The sequence below is a fragment of the Nyctereutes procyonoides genome, unplaced genomic scaffold (genome assembly GCF_905146905.1).
Source record: "Nyctereutes procyonoides isolate TBG_1078 unplaced genomic scaffold, NYPRO_anot_genome, whole genome shotgun sequence".
Lineage (NCBI taxonomy): Eukaryota > Metazoa > Chordata > Mammalia > Carnivora > Canidae > Nyctereutes > Nyctereutes procyonoides.
Genome location: NW_026575135.1, coordinates 61,705,548 through 61,730,121, shown reverse-complemented (window position 1 = coordinate 61,730,121; position 24,574 = coordinate 61,705,548). Strand labels below are relative to the sequence as shown.

The following is a 24,574-nucleotide window of genomic DNA, read 5'->3' as shown; positions in this document are numbered from 1 at the left end:
GGTGCTGGGAAAATTGGACAGCCACGTGCAGAAGAATGAAACTAGACCCCTCTCTTACACCATACACAAAGATAAACTCAAAATGGATGAAAGATCTAAATGTGAGACAAGAATCCATCAAAATCCTAGAGGAGAACACAGGCAACACCCTTTTTGACCTTGGCCATAGCACTTTCTTGCAAGATACATCTATGAAGGCAAGAGAAACAAAAGCAAAAATGAACTACTGGGACTTCATCAAGATGAAAAGCTTCTGCACAGCAAAAGAAACAGTCAACAAAACTAAAAGAGAACCTACAGAATGGGAGAAGATATTTGCAAATCTTGCTGATATACCTATCAGATAAAGGGCTAGTATCGAAGATCTATGAAGAACTTATTAAACTCAACAGCAAAGAAACAAACAATCGAATCATGAAATGGGCAAAAGACATGAACAGAAATTTCACCAAAGAAGACATACACATGGCCATTCTTGGCACATGAGAAAATGCTCTGCATCACTTGCCATCAGGGAAATAGAAATCAAAACCACAATGAGATACCACCTCACACCAGTGAGAATGATGAAAAAGTAACCAGACAGGAAACAACAAATGTTGGAGAGGATGTGGAGAAAAGGGAACCCTCTTGCACTGTTGGTGGGAATGTGAACTGGTACAGCCACTCTGGAAAACAGTGTGGAGATTCCTCAAAGAGTTAAAAATAGAGCTGCCCTAGGACCCAGCAATTTCACTGTTGGGGATTTACCCCAAAGATACAGACGCAGTGAAACAGCAGGACACCCGCACCCCAATGTTTATAGCAACAATGTCCTTTTGGAGTTTGCTTGTTCTTGATTCTGTAAATTTATGTCTTTCAACGAATTTGGAATGTTTTTATCTATCATTTGTTGAAATATTTTTGTGTGCCTCTTTCTAGAATTCCAGTGACATGAATGTTAGAATTTTTAATATTATCTCACAGGTTCCTGAGTTTCTGCTTTTTGTTTTGTTTTGTTTTTTTCCTTCTCTGTTATTCAGATTGGATATTTTCTTTTCAGGTTCACTGGGTTTTTCTGTCAGAAACTGAATAGAGTATGAAATTTTATCTTCCTTCAAATCTAGAAAATGTTTTATGGTTGCTGGAAGAAGACTTGATTAAACATTTTTATTCAAAGCATAGCAAGCCACATGAATATCACATTTGTGCCAGTTTTCTCTATCTCTCTTGATGGGGTGATGTGATGGGGTGAGAAGGGAAGGTTGATATTGCATCTGTCTTCAGTTTGTGTCACCGCTGAAAAACCCATATCCTTAAAATAGGCAATAAGTGTGCCTCTTCTTTGTTCTAGAGAAGACATTTTATTATGGACAGAAAACAAATCTGTTCTTTGGGAAACCCACAGTGACCTCTGTTTTCCAAGGCTGTTTCCCAGGAGCTTTGTCTTCTGTCAGAGTTGTACCTGCTGCATTGTCACCCACTTCCACTCAGCTTGGGTCACGCTTGCAGAAGAGTGGTAAAAGGAAGGAGAGAAAATACAAAGGAGGATGTCTGTCTCCTCCTGTTCAGATTTCTAGGTCGTTTCCCTGACTCAGCTGGCCAGAAAAGTAAATTTTCTCTTGGATTTTAGAAGTCAGTGCTCTCATCATTGCTGGTGTCTTGCACCTAATAAGCTACTGGGTTTGGCTTCAGGGCAAGGTCGGGAAAGAAAATGGGATAGGGAGAGGAGGAAAAGGGGAAAAAGAAAAATTCCACCTACATTCTCTTGGTAGCAGCAGTCCTGGTGTGACAATCAGAAGATAAAAGTTTTTCTTGGTCTCATTGCTATTCACACTATAGTATATAGTTCTACAATTAGAGCCATTCTCAGGGAGCTGAAAGAGAAAAGAAGGACAAAAAAAATAAAATAAAATAAAACTCACCCTTGCGTTTTTGTCTCCTTTTCCAGTTTACCTGTCATCATTTAATTTTAGGATTTTGTTTTGTGTATTCTATCCAGAGCTTTTAGTGTTAATCACTGGGAGAGAAAGGGGCTCTAGTGGGCTTCTTTAATCTTGTTTGGGATCTTAAATACTAAGTCATTCACAACAACCTTGGAACTTTTTATAAGGATAATTTCCAGCACACTACTAGGTGATGATGTAGGGGGGCAAATACACATTTATTAAAAATGCTGATGTGTCTACAGTTGCATATATTGGAGAACTAGTTCTGATCACCCAGAACTTGTGCTCTAGGCAATTAAGTCATCGTTGTTCCCTTCCATGACTTCCTCATTGCACACCTCTTGGCACTTACTAGGAAACCAAAAGAGCCATGGGGAGGTAGGAACAAAGACAAGTTCCTACAGCTTTTAGTAAGTGACTGACTGCTCTAGTTTAGTGAACAAGTTGTATATAAGACCTTAGTGCTTATGTCTTATTCAATATAAGTATATATCTTAGTTTTAATGAATATTAGCAGAAAGTTGAATCGTGTGTAGGTACCCACTTTTTCCATATAATGACATAAGCCTTTTACTGTGCTACTCTGCTTTATTATTTTTTTAATAGACTTATTTTTTAGAACAGTATTAAGCTTACAGCAAAGTTGAGTGAAGGTACAGAGATTTCCCATATGTTGCCCCTATATATGCGTTATCCATCATTGTCAACTTCGTCCACAGAAGTGGTATGGTACATTTGTTATGATTGATGAATCTACATTGACACATTGTAATCACCAAATTTTATAGTTTATAGTTTTGCATGCTGTGGGTTTGGACAGGTGTGTAAGGACGTGATGTATATCCACCCTAATATCACACAGAGTCGTTTCACTGTCCAGAAATCATGTGTTTCCACCTCTTCATCCCTCCTTCCCTTCCAGTGTACTGATCTTTTTACCATCTTTATAGTTTTGCACTTTCCAGATTATCATATAGTTGGAATCATGCGATAAGTAATCTTTTTAAAAATTTTATTTACTTATGAGAGACACACAGAGGCAGAGACATAGGCAGAGGGAGAAGCAGGCTCCTTGCAGGGAGCCTGATGCAGGATTTGATCCCTGGACCCCAGGTTCACAACCTGAGCTGAAGGCAGATGAATGCATCCCAGTAATCTTTTTGTACTGGATTCTTTCACTTACTAATATGCATTTGAGTTTTCCCTGTATCTTTTCATCACTAGATAGCTCATTTCCTTTTAGTGCTGAATAACATTCCATTGACTGGAAGCACCAGTTTACTTATTAACCTACTAAGGGACATCTTGGTTGTTTCCACGTTTTGGTAGTTATGAATATAGCTGCTGTAAACATCATGTACTGGTTTTTGTGTGTACATAAGTTTTCAGCTCTTCTGGATAAGTACTAAAGAGAGTGATTGCTGAACTATATGGTAAATATGTTTAGTGTTTTTTTTCCTTAAGATTTTATTTATTTATTCATGAGAGATACACAGAGAGAGGAAAAGACACAGGTAGAGGGAGAAGCAGGCTCCCTGTAGGGAGCCCAATGTGGGATTCGACCCCAGGACCCCAGGATCACGACCTGTGCCAGAGGCAGATACTTAACCACTGAATCACCCAGGTGCCCCAAGAATATGTTTAGTCTTAAACTCCCAAACTGTTTTCCAAATTAACTGTACCATTTTGCATTCTCACCAGAAGTGAATGAGAGTTCCTTTTGCCAGCATTTGGTGTTGTCAGAGTTAAAGATTTTTGACCATTCTAATAGGTATACACCTATTAGATACACCTTCATGAGGTATAGTGTTATCTCATTGTTATTTTAATTTGCATTTCTCTATATATGGTGTGGGGCATCTTTTCATTTTTCTCCCAAACTGTGGCTTTTTTTTTATTCTCTTGACAGTATTTTTCTTTTTTTTAAAAAAAAATTTTATTTATTTATGATAGTCACAGAGAGAGAGAGAGAGGCAGAGACATAGGCAGAGGGAGGAAGCAGGCTCCATGCACCGGGAGCCCGATGTGGGATTCAATCCCGGGTCTCCAGGATCGCGCCCTGGGCCAAAGGCAGGCGCTAAACCGCTGCGCCACCCAGGGATCCCTCTTGACAGTATTTTTCACAGAAAGTTTTAATTTTAATGAAGTTATCAATTTTTTTTTAAGATTATTTATTTATTCATGAGAGACACACAGAGAGAGAGGCACAGACACAGGCAGAAGCAGGCTCCATGCAGGGAGCCCGACGTGGGACCGGATCCTGGGTCTCTGGGATCACACCCTGGGCCAAAGGCAGCGCTAAACTGCTGAGCCACCCGGGCTGCCCAAGTTTATCAATTCTTTAATGGAGCGTGCATTTGTTATTGTATCTGAAAACTCACTGCCAAATCCAGAGTCATCAAGATTTTCTCCTGTTTCTAGGAATTTTACACTTTTGTGCTTTACATTTAGGTATGTAATCCATTTTGAGTTGATTTTCGTGAAGGGTGTAAGGTCTCTGCAGATTCATATTTTGCATGTGAATGTTTAGTTAAGCCAACACTATTTGCTGAAGAGACTGTTTTTTCCCTATTCTCTTCTTTGTTCATTCTTCAAAGATCAGTTGATTATATTTATATATTTTGAGGCTTTTCTCTTCCATTCTTCTATTCTTCCACCAATACCACATTATGTATTGATTATTATAAGATTGAAGTCAAGTGGCTTTAGTCCTCCAATTTTGTTCTTTTCATTCAGTGTTCTTTTGGCTATTCTGGGTTTTTTGCCTCTCTCTATAAAGTTTAGGATTATTTTATTGATATCCACAAAATAACTTTCTCCAATTTTGATTGAGATTAAATTGAATCTCTATATCAAGTTGGGAAGAATTGGCATCTTGAAAGTATTTAGCCTTCCTACTCATGAACATGAACATCTCTCCATTTATTGGGTCTTTTATTTCATTCATCAGAGTTTCAGAGTTTTCCCCATATATATCTTATACATGTTTTATGAGAGTATACCTAAGTATTTCATTTTTGGGGGAATGTTACTGTTTTTAACTTCAAATTCTATTTTTCAGTGATGCTATGTAAGAAAGTGACTTAAGTTCTGCATGTTAATCTTATATGCTGCAGCTTTGCTGTAAGTGCATATTAGTTCTGGGAGGCTTTTTTGTTTGGATTTTCTACTTAGACACTGATGTCATCTGTTAACAAAGGCAGTTTTATTTTTTCCTTCCCAATTTTTATGCCTTTTATTTCCTTTCCTTGTCTTATTGCATTAGCTAGAACTTCCAGTACAATGTTGAAAAGTAGTGGTAAGAGTTAACATCTTTGTTTTGTTCCTGTTCTTAGTGAGAAAGCTTCTAGTTTCCCACCATTGAGTTTGATGTAGGAGGTGCCTGGCTGCCTCATTGGGTAGAGCATGTAACTCTTGATCTTACTGTTGTGAGCTCAAGCCCCACATTGGTTGTGGAGCTTACTTTAAAAAAAATGTTGATGTAGGGTTTTTGTAGCTATTTTTTCTCAAATTGATAAAGTTCCCCTGTATTTTTAGTTTGTTAAGATTACTGTGCTACATTTTTTATGTAGATATGCTTTAGGTTATTTCAAATTCTTCAGTATTGTAGGTAATGTAATTGATAAACTTGGGGCCAGTTTTTAGGCATATTCATAATTATACTCTCTTCCTCAGCCCCTCCACCCTATGCATGCATGCTCTCTCTCTGTAAATGAATTAAACCTTTTCAAAGAGGATATTCAAAGGCCATTTAACATGAAAAATTGCTGAGCATCATTGTTCATCAGGGAAATGCAAATCCAAACACGATAAGATACACTTTATACCACCATAATAGCTAAAATGAAAAAGATAAAATATATCAAAATGTTGACAAGGTTGTGGAGCAATTGATGTTTTCACAAAATATGCAGCCACTTTATATTTCTAAAGCAGAATATTCACCTACCCTGTCATTTAGCTGTTCTACTCATATATACCAAACACAAATTTATTCACATGTTTACTAAAAGACACATGTATTAGGAAGTTTATACCACATTATTGATAGTGGCACAAAACTGATAACTACCCATATGTCCATCAGTAATAGAATGAATTGATTGAGGTATATTTAAAATGGAATATTTTGCAGCAACAAGAATGTGTAATTTATTACTATAACAACAGTATGGGGGATCCCTGGGTGGCGCAGTGGTTTGGCGCCTGCCTTTGGCCCAGGGCATGATCCTGGAGACCCGGGATTGAATCCCACATCAGGCTCCTGGTGCATGGAGCCTGCTTCTCCCTCTGCCTGTGTCTCTACCCCTCTCTCTCTGTATGACTATCATAAATAAATAAAAAATTTAAAAAAAAAAACTTTAAAAAAAAACAACAGTATGGATGTGTCTTAAACATAACATTAAGAACAAAAACAAAAGAATATTCTGTATGATTCCACTTTTATGAAGAACAAAAACAGGGAAAACTAATCCATGCTGATATGTTCTCTTTCTAGATCTGGGTGCTGGTTACACAGGTCTGTTTGGTTTGCGAAAATACCTAGCTGTATGCCTTTGACATACACACATTCATTTTTATGTCTTTTTTTAAAAAAAGAGTATTGGTTTTAACTATTATACGAAAACCTGTAATAAAGCTAAAAGCTTCACAGTGTAGCTTCTATTATGTTGGTCGTTATACTTTAAAATTAAGAAGTGCAAAAACAGTCCCTAAGTTCAGTTGAAATACAATGTTTGGGAAGAAGGCATATTTTTAGTTTTAAACCATAGCAATTTTAGAATAATAGTAATTTTAATTCAAATAGTATTAAACTTTTACAGTAAAGGAATACTTGAACAGTGTTACTATATATGGCTGTAAAACACTAAATCTTTGTTAATTATAACTCAACAAGACAAGTTAGTATATCTAAAGGGATGACTGGAAAAGATTTTTTTAAATCTTAAGTGACTTTCGTTAAGAAGGAAAGTGAATAAAAATGTGGTTTTGGTTTATTCTTCCCTTAAAGTAGCTATAAATAGCTATCCTTGTTCTTTATTCCCTTTCTATCAAGAGAATGTTCTATTTCTATGATGTGTAGAGTCATAATTAAACATGATAATCCTTTATCTAATATTGGTATTTTTAACAGTCAAGTCCATCATCTCCGGAACCAGCTAGTCTTCCTGCAGAAGATGTTAGTACAAACTCCAATGGTCCCAAACCTGCAGAGGTGGTGCTAGATGATGACAGAGAAGATCTTTTTGCAGGTAATTATAAATATCTTTTTTTAGTAATAGTCCACTGTAGTATATATCCAGTTATAAGATATTCTCTAAAGCAAAAGTGAAATTTTGTGTAAGGTATTAGTGGTAGTTCTTCTTGTTAACAACTTGATAGGAAATCTCCAATTAGATCACTTTGTGAAAAATATAGATTGTTGAGAGAAGCAAACCATGATCCTTTCTGGTTTTAAGCATTTGAAAATAAATCACATATTATAATTTGATGTTTTGATCAGTACTTACACTCAAAAAACTAATGGTTGTGGCATTCATACTTTGGAAAATATCAGCGTTTAAAATCTTTGTTACTTACAGGTTGTCACAGCAAAATTAACTCGGGATTTTAAAATCATTTAAAATCTTTCTGTTTTAATAAAATACTTCAGTATTTACCACCTGTTGTATTTTGATTCACTTCTGGGTGAGTAAATTGATGGTTGAGAAATTTGTTTTACAGGGCAGGATTTGGTATAGTCCTACCTTTAAAATAATGAATTTTTTTCAAAACAGTTACATCTGTTTTAACATTAAATTTAGATAAAAGTTAATGTTTGGATATTGAAAGGCAAATCTTTTTTTAGAATTAATGACACAGAAAATTAAAGTAGTAAATCTTTGTTAATTCACCTCAACTGGTTTTCATTGAGTTAAAATTTAATATTGTGTCCTCAGGTTTTATAGTAGTTGCATATTTGAACCATTCTGTATTTTTTGTATAAATATTTTTTGTTTGAAGATACGCTTCTCTATCACATAGGTCCTTACAAGTTCCTGTTTGATCAGTTTTATGAAGTTTTTATTACAGATGAATTCATGTATTTTATCATGTCAGAATTTAAAATACCATACTAATAAATACCAATAATGTTTCTTACTTACTTACTTACTTACTTATTTATTTATTTGCTACCTAACAGCTTCGAATAAACCAAAGTTATAACAATCCTTTTTGTTTCCTTTTATGGACTTTTCCACAGTCAGCTCTTAAAAGTTTTTTTATGGCATTTATGTGTTAAACTAGAAAATGATATAAGTCCTTTCTCTCCTGAGTAATGGATACCAATCTAAAATTGTGTGTATGTATAGAGTTATACATAGAAGTTTCAGATTATTCTTTTTATAAAAGAGCTTTTCACCTTGTGAAGTCTCAGAATTCATACAGAAGGAGTATGCAGAAACTAACAACAGAACTATGTGAAGGTTTTTTGTTTTTTTTTTTAATTTTTTTTGTATTTTTTTATCAGTATGCACACTAATTGATTTGCCAAGTGAGGACTATACAATATTTGCTTACTTGGCTTGATGAGAAAAATCTTACTCATATTTACCTAGCATCTGTACTAAATATTGTCATTCAATTATTGTCACTGCTGTTATTTGTTAGAAAAAGAGAGAGAGGGTGCACATTGGTGACTTAGTTGGTTAAATGTCTAACTCTTGGTTTCAACTCAGGTCTTGATCTCAGGGTCATGAGATCAAGCCCCGTATTGTGTTCCCCACTCACGGGGAATCTGCTTAAAGATTTTCTCCCTCTCCCTCTGCCCTTCCTCCCACTCGTACTTGGTGCTCTCTCTGTCAAATGAAGTCTTTAAAAAACATAAAAGAGAGAGAGACGGGGACTAAATATAGTCATCTGTTTCTGTTTCAAACATAGAAACTCCAGCGGTGTGTGTGTGGGGGGGTTGATCTTATCCTGAGATGATGACCTGAGCTGAAATCAGGAGTCGGATACTTAACTGACTGAGCGACCCAGGCACCCTTTATGGTTCATCTTTTATCTTAAACTCAGCTGCATTTCAAAATGATATCATTAGGGCAGCCCAGGTGGCTCAGCAGTTTAGCCCTGCCTTCAGCCCAGGGTGTGATCCTGGAGACCTGGGATCGAGTCCCATGTCGGGCTCCCTGCGTGGAGCCTGCTTCTCCCTCTGCCTGTGTTTCTGTCTCTCTCTCTCTCTGTGTGTCTCATGAATAAATAAATAAAATTTTAAAAAATGATATCATTAGATATTCTAAGACCTAATTTGATCATTTTTATGTGAATGCATTAATAGTACACTTGCATCTTATTTGAATGCTTTTAAACTGGTGTATCATTCCTTCTTTTATGGAGGAATATGATTGGAAACCATAATAAAGAGCAGCATATGTTTTCAGGATGATGAAGACTGTTGTCAAGCAATAGGAACATGTTCTTCTATATTAGAGAAAAGAGTATCAGTAATTCTCTAGGGATCTAGCCATTTTGATTTTAAAACTATGAAGAGATTAGTATTGATACATTTTGGGTAGCATTTCAGGTACTGTTTTGTCTAACATGGTACCAGAAAGAGTTGGAGTGTGACATGTTCCTGTTACTAGTTTACTTGGAGTGCATTCACCAAATATGGTTGACTACAGAGCCCCTCCACCATTTGTTAGATCCTTCTCACTAAGCTTTGCTGAACATCAAGCTATCATAGAGGAATAAGTGAGGGTAAGCAAATTGCTAAAGTTGGAAATTGTCTTGGACATTTAAATCTTATTTCTGCCAGGGTCCTTAGCTTATTTCACTTAAATATTTCAGCAAATAATACAAATTGTAAGTTTCAAAAAAAAAAAAACAAATTGTAAGTTTCATGAATATTCCTTTGTTTAAAAAATTCTCTAGTATCTACAGTATGAGTGAAATATTTCTTCCCTGGCATTGACATAATTGATTTATACTTGTCCATATATTATCTCTTCCCAGGAAAAGTTCATCTTTGTACTTAAAATGTCTGAGGCATCTCCTGGACCTTTAGGTCTGGTTTAAATTAAGACTTGTGAATTTGTAGTATTAGCTAAAAGTCATGAGAAGACTTTAAGGCAGACTGTATATTTTTAGTATGCTAAATCTAAATCTCTACCCATTTATTTTCATTTTCCTCCTTCAGATTAGCCACTTAGTTCATATTTAGCTTTTCTTATATAGAGGTTTCATATTATTTATGAAACAACTTGTCTTTGCAAAGAACACAAAATCTGCTATTATTGAGTACATTGTGATAGGAAACCTAAAGTTACCATATCTGTCCTGATAGATCAATAAAGTTAATATGCCTTTAGCCTTTTGTCTCTCTGGATGTGTTGCCAATAGCAGTACCTCTTCTCGAGTATTTTAGATTTTATTTGCTGCTTGTTGTTTTGCCTGTTTGTAGATAATCTCACACTTTCTAGCTTTGATTCACTGCTTTCTTATTTTCTTATGTTGTTCATTGGTTTCATTTCTTTAAAAAACAAATAAATATTAGCAGTCTTAATAGCCAGAAAGCTTTTAATTTTTTATATTGAGGTCATTTGTTGTCTGTCTATTTTACATCTGTCGTCTATTTTCCTTCTCTGGTTACCACAGTTGAAAAAAATTCTGGTTTAATATAAAAATGTAAAGAGTTATGTCAAGTAAGGATCTCATTGATACGAGAAAACCAGTAAGAATAGACTAATGAAATGCTGACCTGTTTACCCTGTTTACATTTAATGTAAATGTTAACATTATTTACCTTATTTCGGGTAAATATGTTGTTACTGCTATACTTTTTGAGGTATTAAAATGGATCACTGACTGCCATTACTACCTTCCCAAACCTCTGGGAATCTAAGAATCTCAGGTTAGAAACCACTGGTCTGATTCTGTTTCCCTTATAGCCCTGCCTTTCTTTTCCTGTTAACAGTTCTATAATCCCACAGAACCGTGGTTTTCATTATGGACATTGACTGTAATTTTCATTTTTCTGATTTTGCTTTTTGTTTGTGCTATTGTTTTGTTTTCCTAGAATTCTTCCTCCATTTTTTCTCTACCCATCCATATCCTCTCAAATCAGTTTCATAAAGTATTGCAGATATCCCCAGCCTGAAGTAGTCTCCCATCTCAAATGGTAGTTTGTTTTGTAGTTCATATAGCAGTTAAATGTCTTATAACATTCTTTTTATTGTTCTCTTGGCTATTATTTGTCTTTTATTATTATTTAACATTCCACATCCTTGTGTCTTGTTTTCCCAATTAGATTATAAACTCCCTGAGGGCAGGTATGATATTTTACATTTCTTTGTGTTTCTCCATTGCATTTAGCACAATGTTAAATAGCTTGTAGACAGTTTATTGATTTGATCTGGTTTTAAATATGTTTAATTTTAGATTTTTCAAGTGGATGAGCATTTTAAATTAAAACCTAAACAGCTGTTTGCTTCGCGTCATGTTTATGTATTCAACTAATACTCAGTAATCTTTAGCAGTTAATTGCTTTAGATTACTAACTTTGTGGATTTTCCATAACAGATTTTTAATCCCAACTGGGATAGTTCTGGGCCGCCTGTTGTCATAAAATTTGTTTGTATGTATAAAATAATCATAATGTTAGCCTGAATAAAAGATACTGAAAGGTAAGTTACCCCAAGCATAAGATATATTACAAACCCAGCACAAATGAATGTGGAATTATCCACATCATTGATTTTCTACTAGCTTTATCCCTACCACTAGTATAGATAATTAAGCTGACTTACTGTAATTCTTCCTAAAATCAACAAACTGTTGATTTTAAAGTATTGATAAACAACTAAGGAAGGATTCATTAAACTATAACAACGATTTTTAAGTAACATTATTTTGATTTTTTGGTGGGTATTATAAAAGTATTTTTTATAATTCGTTAACTGCTATAGAGGCTATTGAAGTTTGTTATCAGTATCCTTAACTAACTTGTTTAATCTGTATCTAGAAGCCACAGAAGAAGTTTCTCTGGATAGTCCAGAAAGGGAACCTATCCTTTCTTCAGAACCTTCTCCTGCAGTCACACCTGTGACCCCTACTACACTCATTGCTCCCAGAATTGAATCAAAGAGTATGTCTGCTCCTGTGATCTTCGATAGATCCAGGGAGGAGGTATGGGAAAATGTTTGTACTCTTAAGTTAATATGTAAATAGTAAGCTTTTTGTTCCCCCACAGAATCACTCTCCTGTTAGTCATCTCTAATCAAAGCCTTTGGATACTTTGGACTAGGGAAAGGTATTGGACTAAAGAAGTCAGCTGATTTGGCTTCTAATTTTATCTTTATCACATTTTAACCCAGTGACTTGGGCACATTACTTTCCTTTTAAGTCAAAGATTTTATCATTTATGATCTCATGATGTTTATTTATGACTCTCAGCGTTTCTGTGTTAGTGAGAAAAATGTATGAAAGTTCTTTGAAAACTTTAATTAAGTGACATTTTGAGTAATTTTATTTGATGAATCATGCAGTAAATATATTAGTGGTTATGTTGGCAGGGTACAGGATGGGTTGTAAATGGAGAGGAAGCACAAGAGGGCTTTCCTGTGAATAATGATTGTGTTTGTGAAAGTTACTGAGCTGTATGCTTAGGATTTACTTAGTTTATGTTATAGTTCAAATAAGGTTTAGTTTCTTAAAAATCTGTACAAGAGGGCAGCTTTGGAGAAAAAAAGATTATGGTTAGAAAAACTTCTTTTAGATAATCTTGAGCTATTAATATTACTCTAAAATAGTTTAAAGATTTAACAATTTCTGTGTTCTTTTCTTGAGAGTAACAAGACTTTCCTGCAGAGCTGCTCCTAGGATTGCTTATTTATAAAGGCATTAAAAAGTGCTTCTTTGCAGTCTTACAAGCTAATCATTTTTCCTACTTAGTGTGCTTTATAGTGCTCTCATGGGTTTCAAGAAGAGCATGTGTTTCCTAGCTTATCAGAGAAATCATGATATTCTAAGTATGGTTATTTTTACAGATATGGAGGATTCTATTGGCAAAAGTAATGGCTACCTCCTGTTGAAAAGAGTAGAGATACAACTTTGAAAAGTGCTCATATTAAAAAATAATTAAGGTATCAGTATTTAATTATCTGAGTCTGAAGACTCAGTTTAGAGAACAACAACAATTCCACAGTATTCCTACAGAAAACCAAATCTGAGGAGTTGTGAGAACACAAGATTTTCTGTAACTTCTCCAGATGATCCTTTTCCTTTTGTCTGTGTGTGTGTGTTTAAATATTGTCAAGGAGGGCAGCCCAGGTGACTCAGCGGTTTAGCACCGCCTTTGGCCCAGGGCGTAATCCTGGAGACCTGGGATCGAGTCCCACGTCAGGCTTCCTGCATGGAGCCTGCTTCTCCCTCTTCCTGTGTCTCTGCCTCCCTCTCTCTCTCTCTCTCTCTCTCTCTCTCTCTCTCTCTCTCATGAATAAATACATAAAATCTAAATAAATAAATAAAGTCAAGGAAATATGAAAGCTTTTATTGTTTTTCAGAAACAGAGTGCTGAGTGGCTTTTTAAATTATTATGACAACAACCCTAATAAAAGATGGTAAAAATTGAAGTTATTAGTGTTATAACAGTGATGTAATTTGGAGTCTAAAGATGAAAAGAATTGTCTTTTCTAGATTGAAGAAGAAGCAAATGGAGATGTTTTTGATATAGAAATTGGTGTATCAGATCCAGAGAAAGTTGGTGAGTCAGTATTTACAATATTTTAAATTTGCTTCTTTGTGATAAGTACCTTGGTTATTAATATGCTGTTTTTCTTTATTAAGTACAGTGTTAAATGTTAAAATGGTACCTTTATTTTTAAGATATGTGCACATTATGAATTGTTTATCACGATCAAGTCGGTCAGCATATTACTTCACAGTTACCTTTTGTGTGTGTGGCTAAGCTTATTTTTAATAGTACTGTTTGACTTTTCTTATAGGTGATGGCATGAATGCTTACATGGCATATAGAGTAACAACAAAGGTGAGCCTTTGCTCCTTTAAAAACATAGTGAGCCCTCACCATGTGTAGTATGAGTTTATAACCGCAAATAAAGTATAAGGATTTCCTGTCTTTACAAAGGTTACTTACTATTCATTGAAGATTTCAAATAAGCAGTTACATTGAGTTAAGAGCATTTTCTAAATGTAATGTTCTCCAAAGTATAAGTAAAATATTCTGTGAGAGTATGCAGGAAAGGACTTAATATAGACAAAGGTAGGAGAAAGTGACACGGGGGGGTTGGAGACACAGAGAAAGGAGAAGATTGCTCGTTCCAGGCAAAGGGGTTTGCTTTTGTAATGGCCAGGAGTCAAGAAAGCATTGTGCTTTCCAGGATCTGCAGAAAGTGGTGCCTACTTAAAATTGTTTGGTGGTAGCCTCCCTATGTTATGAACAGCCACATTAAAGAATTTGGGCTTTATCCTGAGTATAATGGTATAATGGAGAGCATTTGAAGAGATCAAGCAAGAGTGTAACACAATTAGATTTTTGTTTTAGAAAGATCTCTCTATTAAGTTGGGAGTGCAAAGTAGAGGTCAGGATTTCCGGTTAATTCCATCAGAATTCCTAAAGGGTTGTAGGCCTTAGATCTTAAAGTGGGAGAGGATCTGTAGCAATCCTGTCTGCGAGAAGTAATATTTTTTACTCAGTAATTGATCCTGAAGCCAAAATAATGGCTTCTTGAATTGTGTAGGAGGTAGAAAGTAGAGCTTGAATGTAAGGAGTGAAGGAGAGATGCCTAAGTTACTGGCTAGAGTATCTCCACGGTTATCAGAGTGAGCTTGGTGAAAAAGCAACACAGTTTGGATTGGCATGAGATTTGTTATTTCATTGAACATATTTTTTATTAAACACTTAACATGGGGTCCAGCTCTGTTCCAAGCAAGAAGGTTTATTAGGAAACAATATAGACAAATGCCCTTTCCACATGGAGATTATGTTTCAGCAAGAGATTGGGTGAATTTGAGGTGGCAGCAAGATTTAAGTAGAAGTATCCCTTGGACATTTTGATATATTAGACTGAAGCTCAGAGGACATCTGGGCCAGAAGTAAAGATTTAAGTCATTAACATAAATGCAATTAGAGTTGATGAGTTGCGTCAAGGAAACGTTTTGTCCTTTTAAGTTTCTATAAAAACAAAACAAAAATGTGTAATATAGATTTTTTTTTATCAGAAATGTGTCTACCACATTAGTTAGCTCCTGTGCGTTCTTTTGCAAAATAAACCAATGTGTATATGTGTGTATATATGTGTATATGTTCATGGTAATATGTGATACTAACTTCTAAAATATTGCTTAGTATTCAGAATTTGAAATGCCTCTTCTTTACTTGTAGACTTCTCTTTCCATGTTCAGTAAGAGTGAATTTTCAGTGAAAAGAAGATTCAGTGACTTTCTTGGTTTGCATAGCAAGTTAGCAAGCAAGTATTTACATGTTGGTTATATTGTGCCACCAGCTCCAGAAAAGAGTATAGTAGGTAAGTATGAATAATTTTTTTTTAAAATTTGTTCCTGTTTCTAGCTCAGTTTTAACTATACAGATTAGGATACCATGATCATTATCATGATAACTCATAATGTCTAGCAATACTGAATTTAATAAATATTCCCTTTATGATAATCACTCATCAACTAAGGAATGTATAAGCTAATAGTTTTATTTTCTAACATCTTAGAACTTTGATTTATATAGGATCAATTTAAGATTTGATTTATATAATATAATGTTAAATACTAGATCAGGATTTGCCGAGTTGAGAGCAGTTGTGAAAGGGTCATGTTACTGAGAAACACTCAAAAGATATTTTATGTTAGTACATATTAACCTGTTTCTAAGGGATGGAGGTATTTGGCTTTCAGCTATTCATTGTCCCAAAAAAGATTCCATCCAGTCTAGATTTTATAAGACCTATCATGTTAGTATATTTCATACCTCAATTTAATGTTTAAAAACATTTCTACCTATGAGATGCCTGAGCATGCAACTCTTGATCTCGGGGTTGTAAATTGGAGCCCACATTGGATGTAGAGCTTGATTGCTTAAAAATAAAATCTCTAAAATAAAAATTCTACCTGTACAAGTAATAAAGTTAAGAATATGCAGAAGGGAGCATCTGGTTGGCTCAATTGATAGAGCATGTGACTCTTGATCTCAGGATCATGAATTCAAGCCCCATACTGTGTGTAGAGCTTACTTTAGAAAGGGATGAGGGAAGTGCCTGGGTGGTTCAGTTGTTTAGGGATCTAACTCGATTTCAACTCAGGTCATGATCTCCCAATCATGAGATAGAGCCTGTAGTCAGGCTCCCTGCTCAGCGGGACGTCTGCATGAGATTCTCTCTCCCCCTCTCCTGCCCCACCTCCAGCTTGTGCATGTGTGTATGCTCTCTCTCCCTAAAATAAAGAAAATAAATATTTTAAAATGTTTAAAGAGAATACACAAAAAATTACAAAAGAGGATAACTTTCATTGTCCCATTAAAAGACATCTGTCCTCTCTTAAATTTTTCTAGTTTTTCCCCATTTGTTGAGTTATTTACCATACTTTATTTTTCTTTATATGTAAGATTATTCAGAAAATATAAAAATGAATTCTGCTACTCTTTAAATTTTTTCTTTTACTGTTTTTAGACATTTTGTTTGAAAAGCACCTAATAGTATCTTTAATAATTTTGAAACCTGATATATTTAAATGCATTTATTATATACTCTGTGTTTTTTTTTAATCATAAAAAAATTTTTAGGGGTGCCTGGCTGCTTTAGTTGGTGACTTGTGATTTGATCTTGGGGTTGTGGCTCAAGCCCCACACTGAGCATAGAGTTTCCTTAAAAAAAAAATTAATGAAATTAAATGTAAAAATAAACTTTAAAAATTGAAATGCCAATAAACTCAGTATTTGTAAGACAAAATGTTTAGTGATAATGGTGGCTTCCTTTTTGTTTTTGTTTTTATAGTTTTCCAAATCCCTAACTTCTAGCTTAGTACAAAATAGCGATGTTCTCATGTGTGTTTCTGCATCCTGTCTCTTGTGATATAACATACCACATAACCTTTGTTAGACTCCACTGAGCTCTCATGAAAGAGTAAGAGTAAAAAAGACAGTAGTTTAGTATTATTCTGAAAGTAGCCTTTGGTGCACACTTCCCCACACTTGTACAAAAAGGGTATCGGAAATCTTTCTGGTATTCTGACCATACTTTGAAAAAGCTAGCTGCTAACCTAGTTAATAATCTTATTTCTCTTACCTCTAGACGTTTGCTTTGGTATCTTTTGGCATCATACTATCTGTGTAGGGAACTCACACATCACAAATTATTACTTTTTTTTTTCTTTAACTTTATTTGTGCAGCTCTTTTTATGTATCAGAGGAAAAAAAATATTTTTCTCATTTTGATAACTAACATGCTAATCTAGTTCTTAAATAGTGAGTGTCCCCCCTCAAAATTGAAAAAAGTAAATTTTAATGCCCAAGTTTATTATATTTCAGGCTAATATTTTGCCTTAATTATCTTCAACCTTCCACAGATTATTACAGTATAATAAATAGCATGTGTAAATTTAAAGTAGAAATGAGAAACTAAATCCTAAGAGCACCGTTTTCTGATACTGATCCTCACATCCTTCAAAAAAAAAACCCTTCAAAAAAAAAAAAAACCCTTCAAAGGGTTTTTAGGGGACAGTCACATGGTTTTGTTTGCATTATCTATATACATGACCAAGATAGATTGCCCTTTACATTGTAAGACTATTCCATTAAATTATAGAGATAATTAACATTTATTTAGAGTGTACTATACTAAATAATTTATGTGCATTCTCTCATTTAATCCTCACATTAGCTTTATGATGTTAGCTTATTGTTTTCCTTATTTAATAGGTAAGGAAGCTAAGGTTCATCAAGGTTACAGAACGTAGCCCACGCCATACAGCTCGTAAGAGTCAGAGCTGGGCTTTGCAGGCCATCTTACTCTAGAACTTACACTTTTAATCACTATTCTGGTCTGCTAATTTTGGTATGATTTTAAAAATACGGTTATGGTTTGTTTTTATTTTGTATTCAAAATAGAAAACTTTCCAATTTTAAAAATAATCTAATGCTACGTTATTGTAAACTTATCTAATGTACATTTAAGGTGGATTGAGTTGTTTTAAGATTATTTATATACTGCTTTATTCTAGAAAGGACTTGAGGCAACTACATGTAATGCAGTTTTTTTTTAAGATCAAAATAAAATTATTGGGAAAATAAACATAGTGAAATAGTAAGGTGAAACCAAGTGAAACAGTTTCTTCAGAATATATGCATAAAGTCTGAACAGTTACTAAAAGTGGGTAACAAATTGATCTGTGAACCACCTGAAAGCCAACCAAATAGAGAAGCTGTCATTTTTTCGTACTGTCCATCAGTTTTTTTTAAAAGAAAAATGAATAGGCTAAGAAATTGTTGAAATATGGGAGACCTTATTAATTACATAGGCAGTAGTTTTCAAGTGATAAATGCTTAATGTGGGGTAGCAGAAAAGGAATAGTAACTTGTCGTCTTTGCTGAAAAGTTGGAACTGCCCTGAAGGAAGAGAAGTCTTTTCATTAGTCCACAATTGTTACCCCTTTATAAGATTAGTTAACTTAAAAACATTTTAGGGCAGCCCTGGTGGCTCAGCGGTTTAGCGCCGCCTTCAGCCCAGGGCCTGATCCTGGAGACCCCAGATCGAGTCCCTGGCTCCCCACATGGAGCCTGCTTCTCCCTCTGCTTGTCTCTCTCTCTCTCTCTCTCTCTCTCTCTCTCATTAATAAATAAAAAGCAACATTTCACTAAGCTTTTAGAAAAGAGTAACAACTAAGTTGCGAAGTTTTAAGAGCTAAGGGATTAGAGTGTTTTTTATTTGCTGCTTGGGCCTGTATTGGTTACCTCTAGGAAGTAGAATGAGCAGAAGATCCTTAAAGAGAAAAATGCAAAGAACTGCATAGTGGTAAGATATTTTCAGGGAAACAATATGTGAACTAATTAACATTCCACTTCTAGTAGTCCATTCAGGGTAGATAATTTTAGGTGTTTGAGTTTTCTTTTTCAAACTTGTATTTCAGGGATCCCTGGGTGGCGCAGCGGTTTGGCGCCTCCCTTTGGCCCAGGACGCGATCCCGGAGACCCGGGATCGAATCCCACGTCGGGCTCCCGGTGCATGGAGCCTGCTTCTCCCTCTGCCTGTGTCTCTGCCTCTCTCTCTCTGTGACTATCATAAATTAAAAAAAAAAAAATTACGTTAAACAAAACATTCATAGGTGCAATGTTTATTTACCACATGTACCAGCCTGAATAAGAATTACATGGTTTTACATAGTCCTGTTTCTAATGGCTTTGTCGATATAATCCACATGTCATGTAATTTATCCATTTAAAGTGAATATAATTCAGGACGTCTGGTTGCCTCTGTTTCAGAGCATGCAACTCTTAATCTCAGGATGGTGAGTTCAAGCCCCATATTGAGTTTAGAGCTTACTTAAATATAAAGCATATCAATTTCAATGTAATATTTAAGCCTTTTAGTATATTCAAAATTGTGTTCACACCACCACAATCACTTTTAGAATATTTTTTATTACCCCTTAGCTATCATCCTCTAATTTCCCTTAACTCCCAGCCCTATGCAGTCACTAATTTACTTTCTTTATCTGTAGATGTGCCTATTCTGTACATTTTATATAAAGAGAATTAGATAATGAGTGGGCCTTTGTGACAAACTTCTTTCACTTAGCATACTTTTTTTTTTTTTAAGATTTTATTTGAGAGAAAAAGAGAACGAGCACGAGGGAGGGGCAGAAGGAGAGGGAGAAGCAAATTTCCTGTTGAGCAGGGAGCTGGATGCAGGGTTTGATCCCAGGACCCAGAGATCATGACCTGAGCCAAAGGCAGATGCTTAACCAACTGAGCCACCCAGACAGCCCTCACTTAGCATATTTTTAAGGTTCATCCATGTCATAGGATATGTCAGTACTTCATTTCTACAGAATTGATGTTGAAGGAAAAAGAACAAGGAAAAAAAGACCAATTTGCAATCTGGTACATGAGTATTAAAATTGAAACTGCCATTACAGAGATGATTAACAATTTTTAGTTTATAAATTATGAAAGCACTTGTTTCAACTATAACAAAACCAGCTATCATAAACAACACATTCTTCGACTCTACATTGGGGGAGGTATTTAGCAAATTCATGGCTTACACTTATTTTTCTAGTCCCCAAACTGAAGAACCTTAAGTATTGTTTATAAGAAATGAAAATACTAACTGAGCTTAAATTTGCTAATGTGAATCTCTTTATGCATATTGAAATGCAAACTCATTTTAATTTACTAAGAGTATAGTGTATCACAGACAGATGAGAAACCCAAACAGAGGTGAGAAAACTGCAGACAGAGCTCAGCTTCTACTTTATCTGGTTGAAATGTTAGTATATCATGAGTTTTAATTCCTCAGATGTATGATAACTGGTGATAATTTAGGAGCCTTTTTTTGGTCAAGTTCAAACTTTTGAAATATGTTTTAAGTTATGCTGAAATGACTATAAAAGATATTCACAGTAATATAAAATTATGAATCTCATTTAATTTTTTTCAAAGGCATGACCAAGGTCAAAGTGGGTAAAGAAGATTCATCATCCACTGAATTTGTAGAAAAACGGAGAGCAGCTCTTGAAAGGTAATTTTAAACAGCAATGCTTTATTATTCTCATGTTTTTACTTTAGTGATAGGAGTCTAATTCCATTATATGGCACCCTGTATTTTAATGATTAATTTTTTCATTAGTACCATTTCATGACTCTTTGCTAGGAATGCATTAAACAATACTTTTTTTAACAATACAATACTGTGGTCTGCTTTTATTAATTCTCGTAGTGGATCAATATTTAGCATATAATGTGTCTAATGGGATAACACCTATTTTTGTATGCTATAAGACGACTATAAAGATATCAATTAGCTGAAGATAGAACTAATGTATCATGGGGGTGCCTGCCTGGCTGGCTTGGTAACGTGTGTGACTCTTGATCTTGGGGTTGTGAGTTTGAGCCCCATTTGAGTATAGAGATTACTGAAAATAAAATCTTAAAAAAATAATTTATGTATCATAGCTGTAATCTGCATGAGAAGTAAGGAACTGGCAAGCTTATAAAAAGATAACCATGAAACTTGTGAAAGAGAAGAAAGGATTGATAAAATTATTTGGATTTTTAATATTTAGTATTGTTTAGGGTTTTAGGAAATTCTACCCATATTCAAGTTCTTTGTTGGATAATTTGGCTATAATTCACTGAAGGTAATTTTTCCTTTGAATTATTACTTGGTTAGGAACATTATTAAATACAATGAGAAATTAGGTTTGCGAGTCGTCCTTTATTTTTGTATAATTGATTTTGACATGAGTGCAGAGTAGTATTAGTCATTTATTGAGTTGACTGTATACTTAAAGTCTGATGTATTTGCTCTGCTTTCCTTTAGAATACTTGACACATTTCCTATAGTTTTGAAGACTTGTCTTCAATGTAGCAGACCAAAAAGAGGAACAGATAGGAGGAACCCAAGCCCAGAATCTCAACATTTATTCCTTACTTGTTATGCTGAAAATTGAGAAAACAAATTTGAAACTATCTTAAAACCCAAGTTTTAGAACATAAGTTGGTAATCGCTTAGGCATATAAATGTTCTAATTGCTTAGGATTTTTTTTAATTTAATTTTGTTTGTTATCTTAATTGAATTTGCTTATTCTTTATTTTCTCTTTTGATGTAAGACCAGTGGTTGTGGTAGGTTGGACAGATTTTAAGTAATAGTATATTTATCTTCAGGTACACATTTTTTTAAAGACTATTTTTAAAGCACCTTATTTCTCGGTTTTATAAATTGTGTTTACATTTTAAGAAAATGCCACAGAAAAAAGTCAGATTTGAACAATTTACAGCAAGGAAGCTAAAAAATATGCAACTTGATATTAGGGAGGACTTAAAGGATGAGATTATGTCTGTGAGAAATGCAATTACTCAGGAAGAGGATTTAAATTGCATCAAGAGAAGTTTAGGTTAGGCATTAGAATTGTTTGTGTTGTGAAAGAGGTCATAGACAATGTTTTTAAGAGTAAAGGTAGATAATGTTCTGTTTTGATTCTGCTTAGTTTTTCCTGAAAGTGTAACCATGACCCTTTGAGAAACCTTTCAAGTCCTATTTTTCTATGAGTAAATTTGAAATATTTCAGATGGCATGCTTGATAAGGAACTTAATGAAGATTTATTGTACCAAGGACATATAATTTGATTCTACATTCACCTTTCTTGCAACTTGAATGCATTGCGTAGTACTTACTATAACATCATGCAGTATGAAACATTGAGGAGAGCTGTAAGGAAATACTGAGACTTGACCTACTGGGTATTTAAAAACAGGTTTTTTAGTGATAAATGTTACTTGTTAAATGCTACCTTAGTGGACTTTGCAGATTAAAAAAAGAAGAAGAAGAAACAGTGTAATAATATGAGGGAGAAATTCATTTTGCATTAAAAATTATGACTAAAGAAAATATCGGTATAAAGGTCTAGAAGCAGAGGAATTGGAATGCTTTTTATAAAGGGAGTTTTTTCTGTGTCATTTCTTAAAAATTAGGGCAGGCTTATCTGTAAGATACCCAGCCTCGTTGAATCTGGTGGGTCAAGAAGTATTTTTCTTTGCATATACTATGATAACTATTTATTTATTTGTTTGCTCCACTCAGAAAATCTAGGTGACTGTCTTGAATGAAAGGGTGAACATCTGGTGTTAAAATACAGGAAGAGAAAGAGAGTGGTTAAGAAAGATACTCTCCTGAGCACTCTCACTAAAGTAAGCTGAAACTACTTTTGGGAGGAGTGTCCCTAAGATCCCTCTCTAGATTTTTGTGAGAGTGCTTCACATTTTACCTTAAGACCATGTTGAATTTGTTACATAGGTAAGAATACAGTTCTGCAAATATAGACAGAAGTATATAGAGTGTCATGAAAAAGATTTAGAATCCACTACACAATATACATTCTATGACTTTGGGCAAGTTATTTTACTTAAATACACTTTTCCTTATCTTAAAATGTATCAGGATTATGCACTCCAAGTACCCAAAAACACGACTGACTTGGCCTAACAGCGTAGGTTAATTAGTCTTCTCTCTCAAGAAGTATTTAGGATTATCCATTTCATCCAGAAATCATGTTGCTTCTTTCCGATATCTGTAATACAACCATTTCTCACCACTACAATACTAGTCCAAATACTGGAATTAACTGCAGTAAGCTCCTAATTGGCCTCTTTGTTTCCATCCTTGAGCCTCCTACTCTTTTAATATAGCAATCAGAGTCATCCCTTTACATCAGATCATGTCCCTTTCTCCCCATTTCACTCAGTAAAAGCCAGAGTCCTTATAATGGCCTATAGAACTTTACATGACATGCACTGCTCACTCTGTTACTCTTTGATCTTGTATGCTCCTTGATCACTTTGTTCCAGGCCATACTGATGTTTTGCTGCTCTTCAAAGATCCTTAGCATTTTTCCACCCTTAAGATTTTTTCACTGGCCTCTCCCACTGCCTAGAAAGCTTTTATTCCCAGGTATCTGCATGGCTAATTCTCTCATCTCTTTCAAGTTTAGATGTTCAAGTATCTTTTCAATGAAGTCTATTCTGATGATTGGCTTCATTCTACCTATTATATTCTATTTGAATTGCCACCAACCATACCTTATGAACTTGATTGCATTTGCTCTACTGTTCTATCCTTTCTTTTTTCCACAACTTTTGCCAGCTTCTCACATAGTATATAATTTATGTGTTTATTGTATTTAGAGTTTATCATCAGTCTTCTCTTACTAAAATACAATTTCACATTAAGAAAATGACATATAGTAAATACTTACTAAATATTTGCTGGATGAACAAATGAATGTCATCGAAGATTCAGGCTTTCTGCCTTTCTACTCCCTCATTGTTAGCACATGTTTGAGTTTCAAGCAAGAGAAATCCTAACTTTGTTCCTCTGAATTTTATATAACCTGCTTTACTTTATCTTAAATGAATAAACAGGAGCTCAAAACCTTCAGTGTTTTTTCTTTTTTTTTTTTTTTAAGATTTTATTTATTTATTCATAAGAGACAGAAGAGAGAGTAAGAAAGAGGCAGAGACACATGCAGAGGGAGAAGCAGGCTGCATGCCGGGAGCCTGATGAGGGACTTGATCCTGGGACTCCAGGATCATGCCCTGGGCGGAAGGCAGGCACTAAACCGCTGAGCCACCCAGGGATCCTCTGGTTTTTCTAACTTTATCAGCAGCCTTTCCTTAGAGCAAATGTGCAGAAAAACTACAACTACCTCTCATTGAGTGTGATACTACTTTTCACCATTTCCATTGTGCCTTCCTTTTCTCTCTTCCTTCAAGTGTTTCTTTGTCTTCATGACCCTTTTCATGTCTGCTTCCTGTATTCTTTTCCTTTTTTGTTCTGCATCCATCCTTTATATCTCTGTAACCTCTCTGACCTTAATACTGAGTTGGTGAATATTTACAAATATTTACAGCGTTACTCATA

The 24,574-nt window shown here is 34.8% G+C and overlaps 1 protein-coding gene across 1 annotated transcript in view; it reads left to right on the top strand.

The window, feature by feature from the left end:
- The window catches only part of SNX2 (sorting nexin 2), a 57,176-nt gene that overhangs the window by 16,208 nt on the left and 16,394 nt on the right, over positions 1-24,574 (top strand). Inside the window, exons 2-7 of the mRNA XM_055301906.1 lie at positions 7,063-7,180; positions 11,932-12,095; positions 13,605-13,671; positions 13,913-13,956; positions 15,313-15,454; positions 20,596-20,674. Coding sequence (XP_055157881.1) covers positions 7,063-7,180; positions 11,932-12,095; positions 13,605-13,671; positions 13,913-13,956; positions 15,313-15,454; positions 20,596-20,674 — 614 coding nt within the window. The remainder of the gene's footprint in view (positions 1-7,062; positions 7,181-11,931; positions 12,096-13,604; positions 13,672-13,912; positions 13,957-15,312; positions 15,455-20,595; positions 20,675-24,574) is intronic.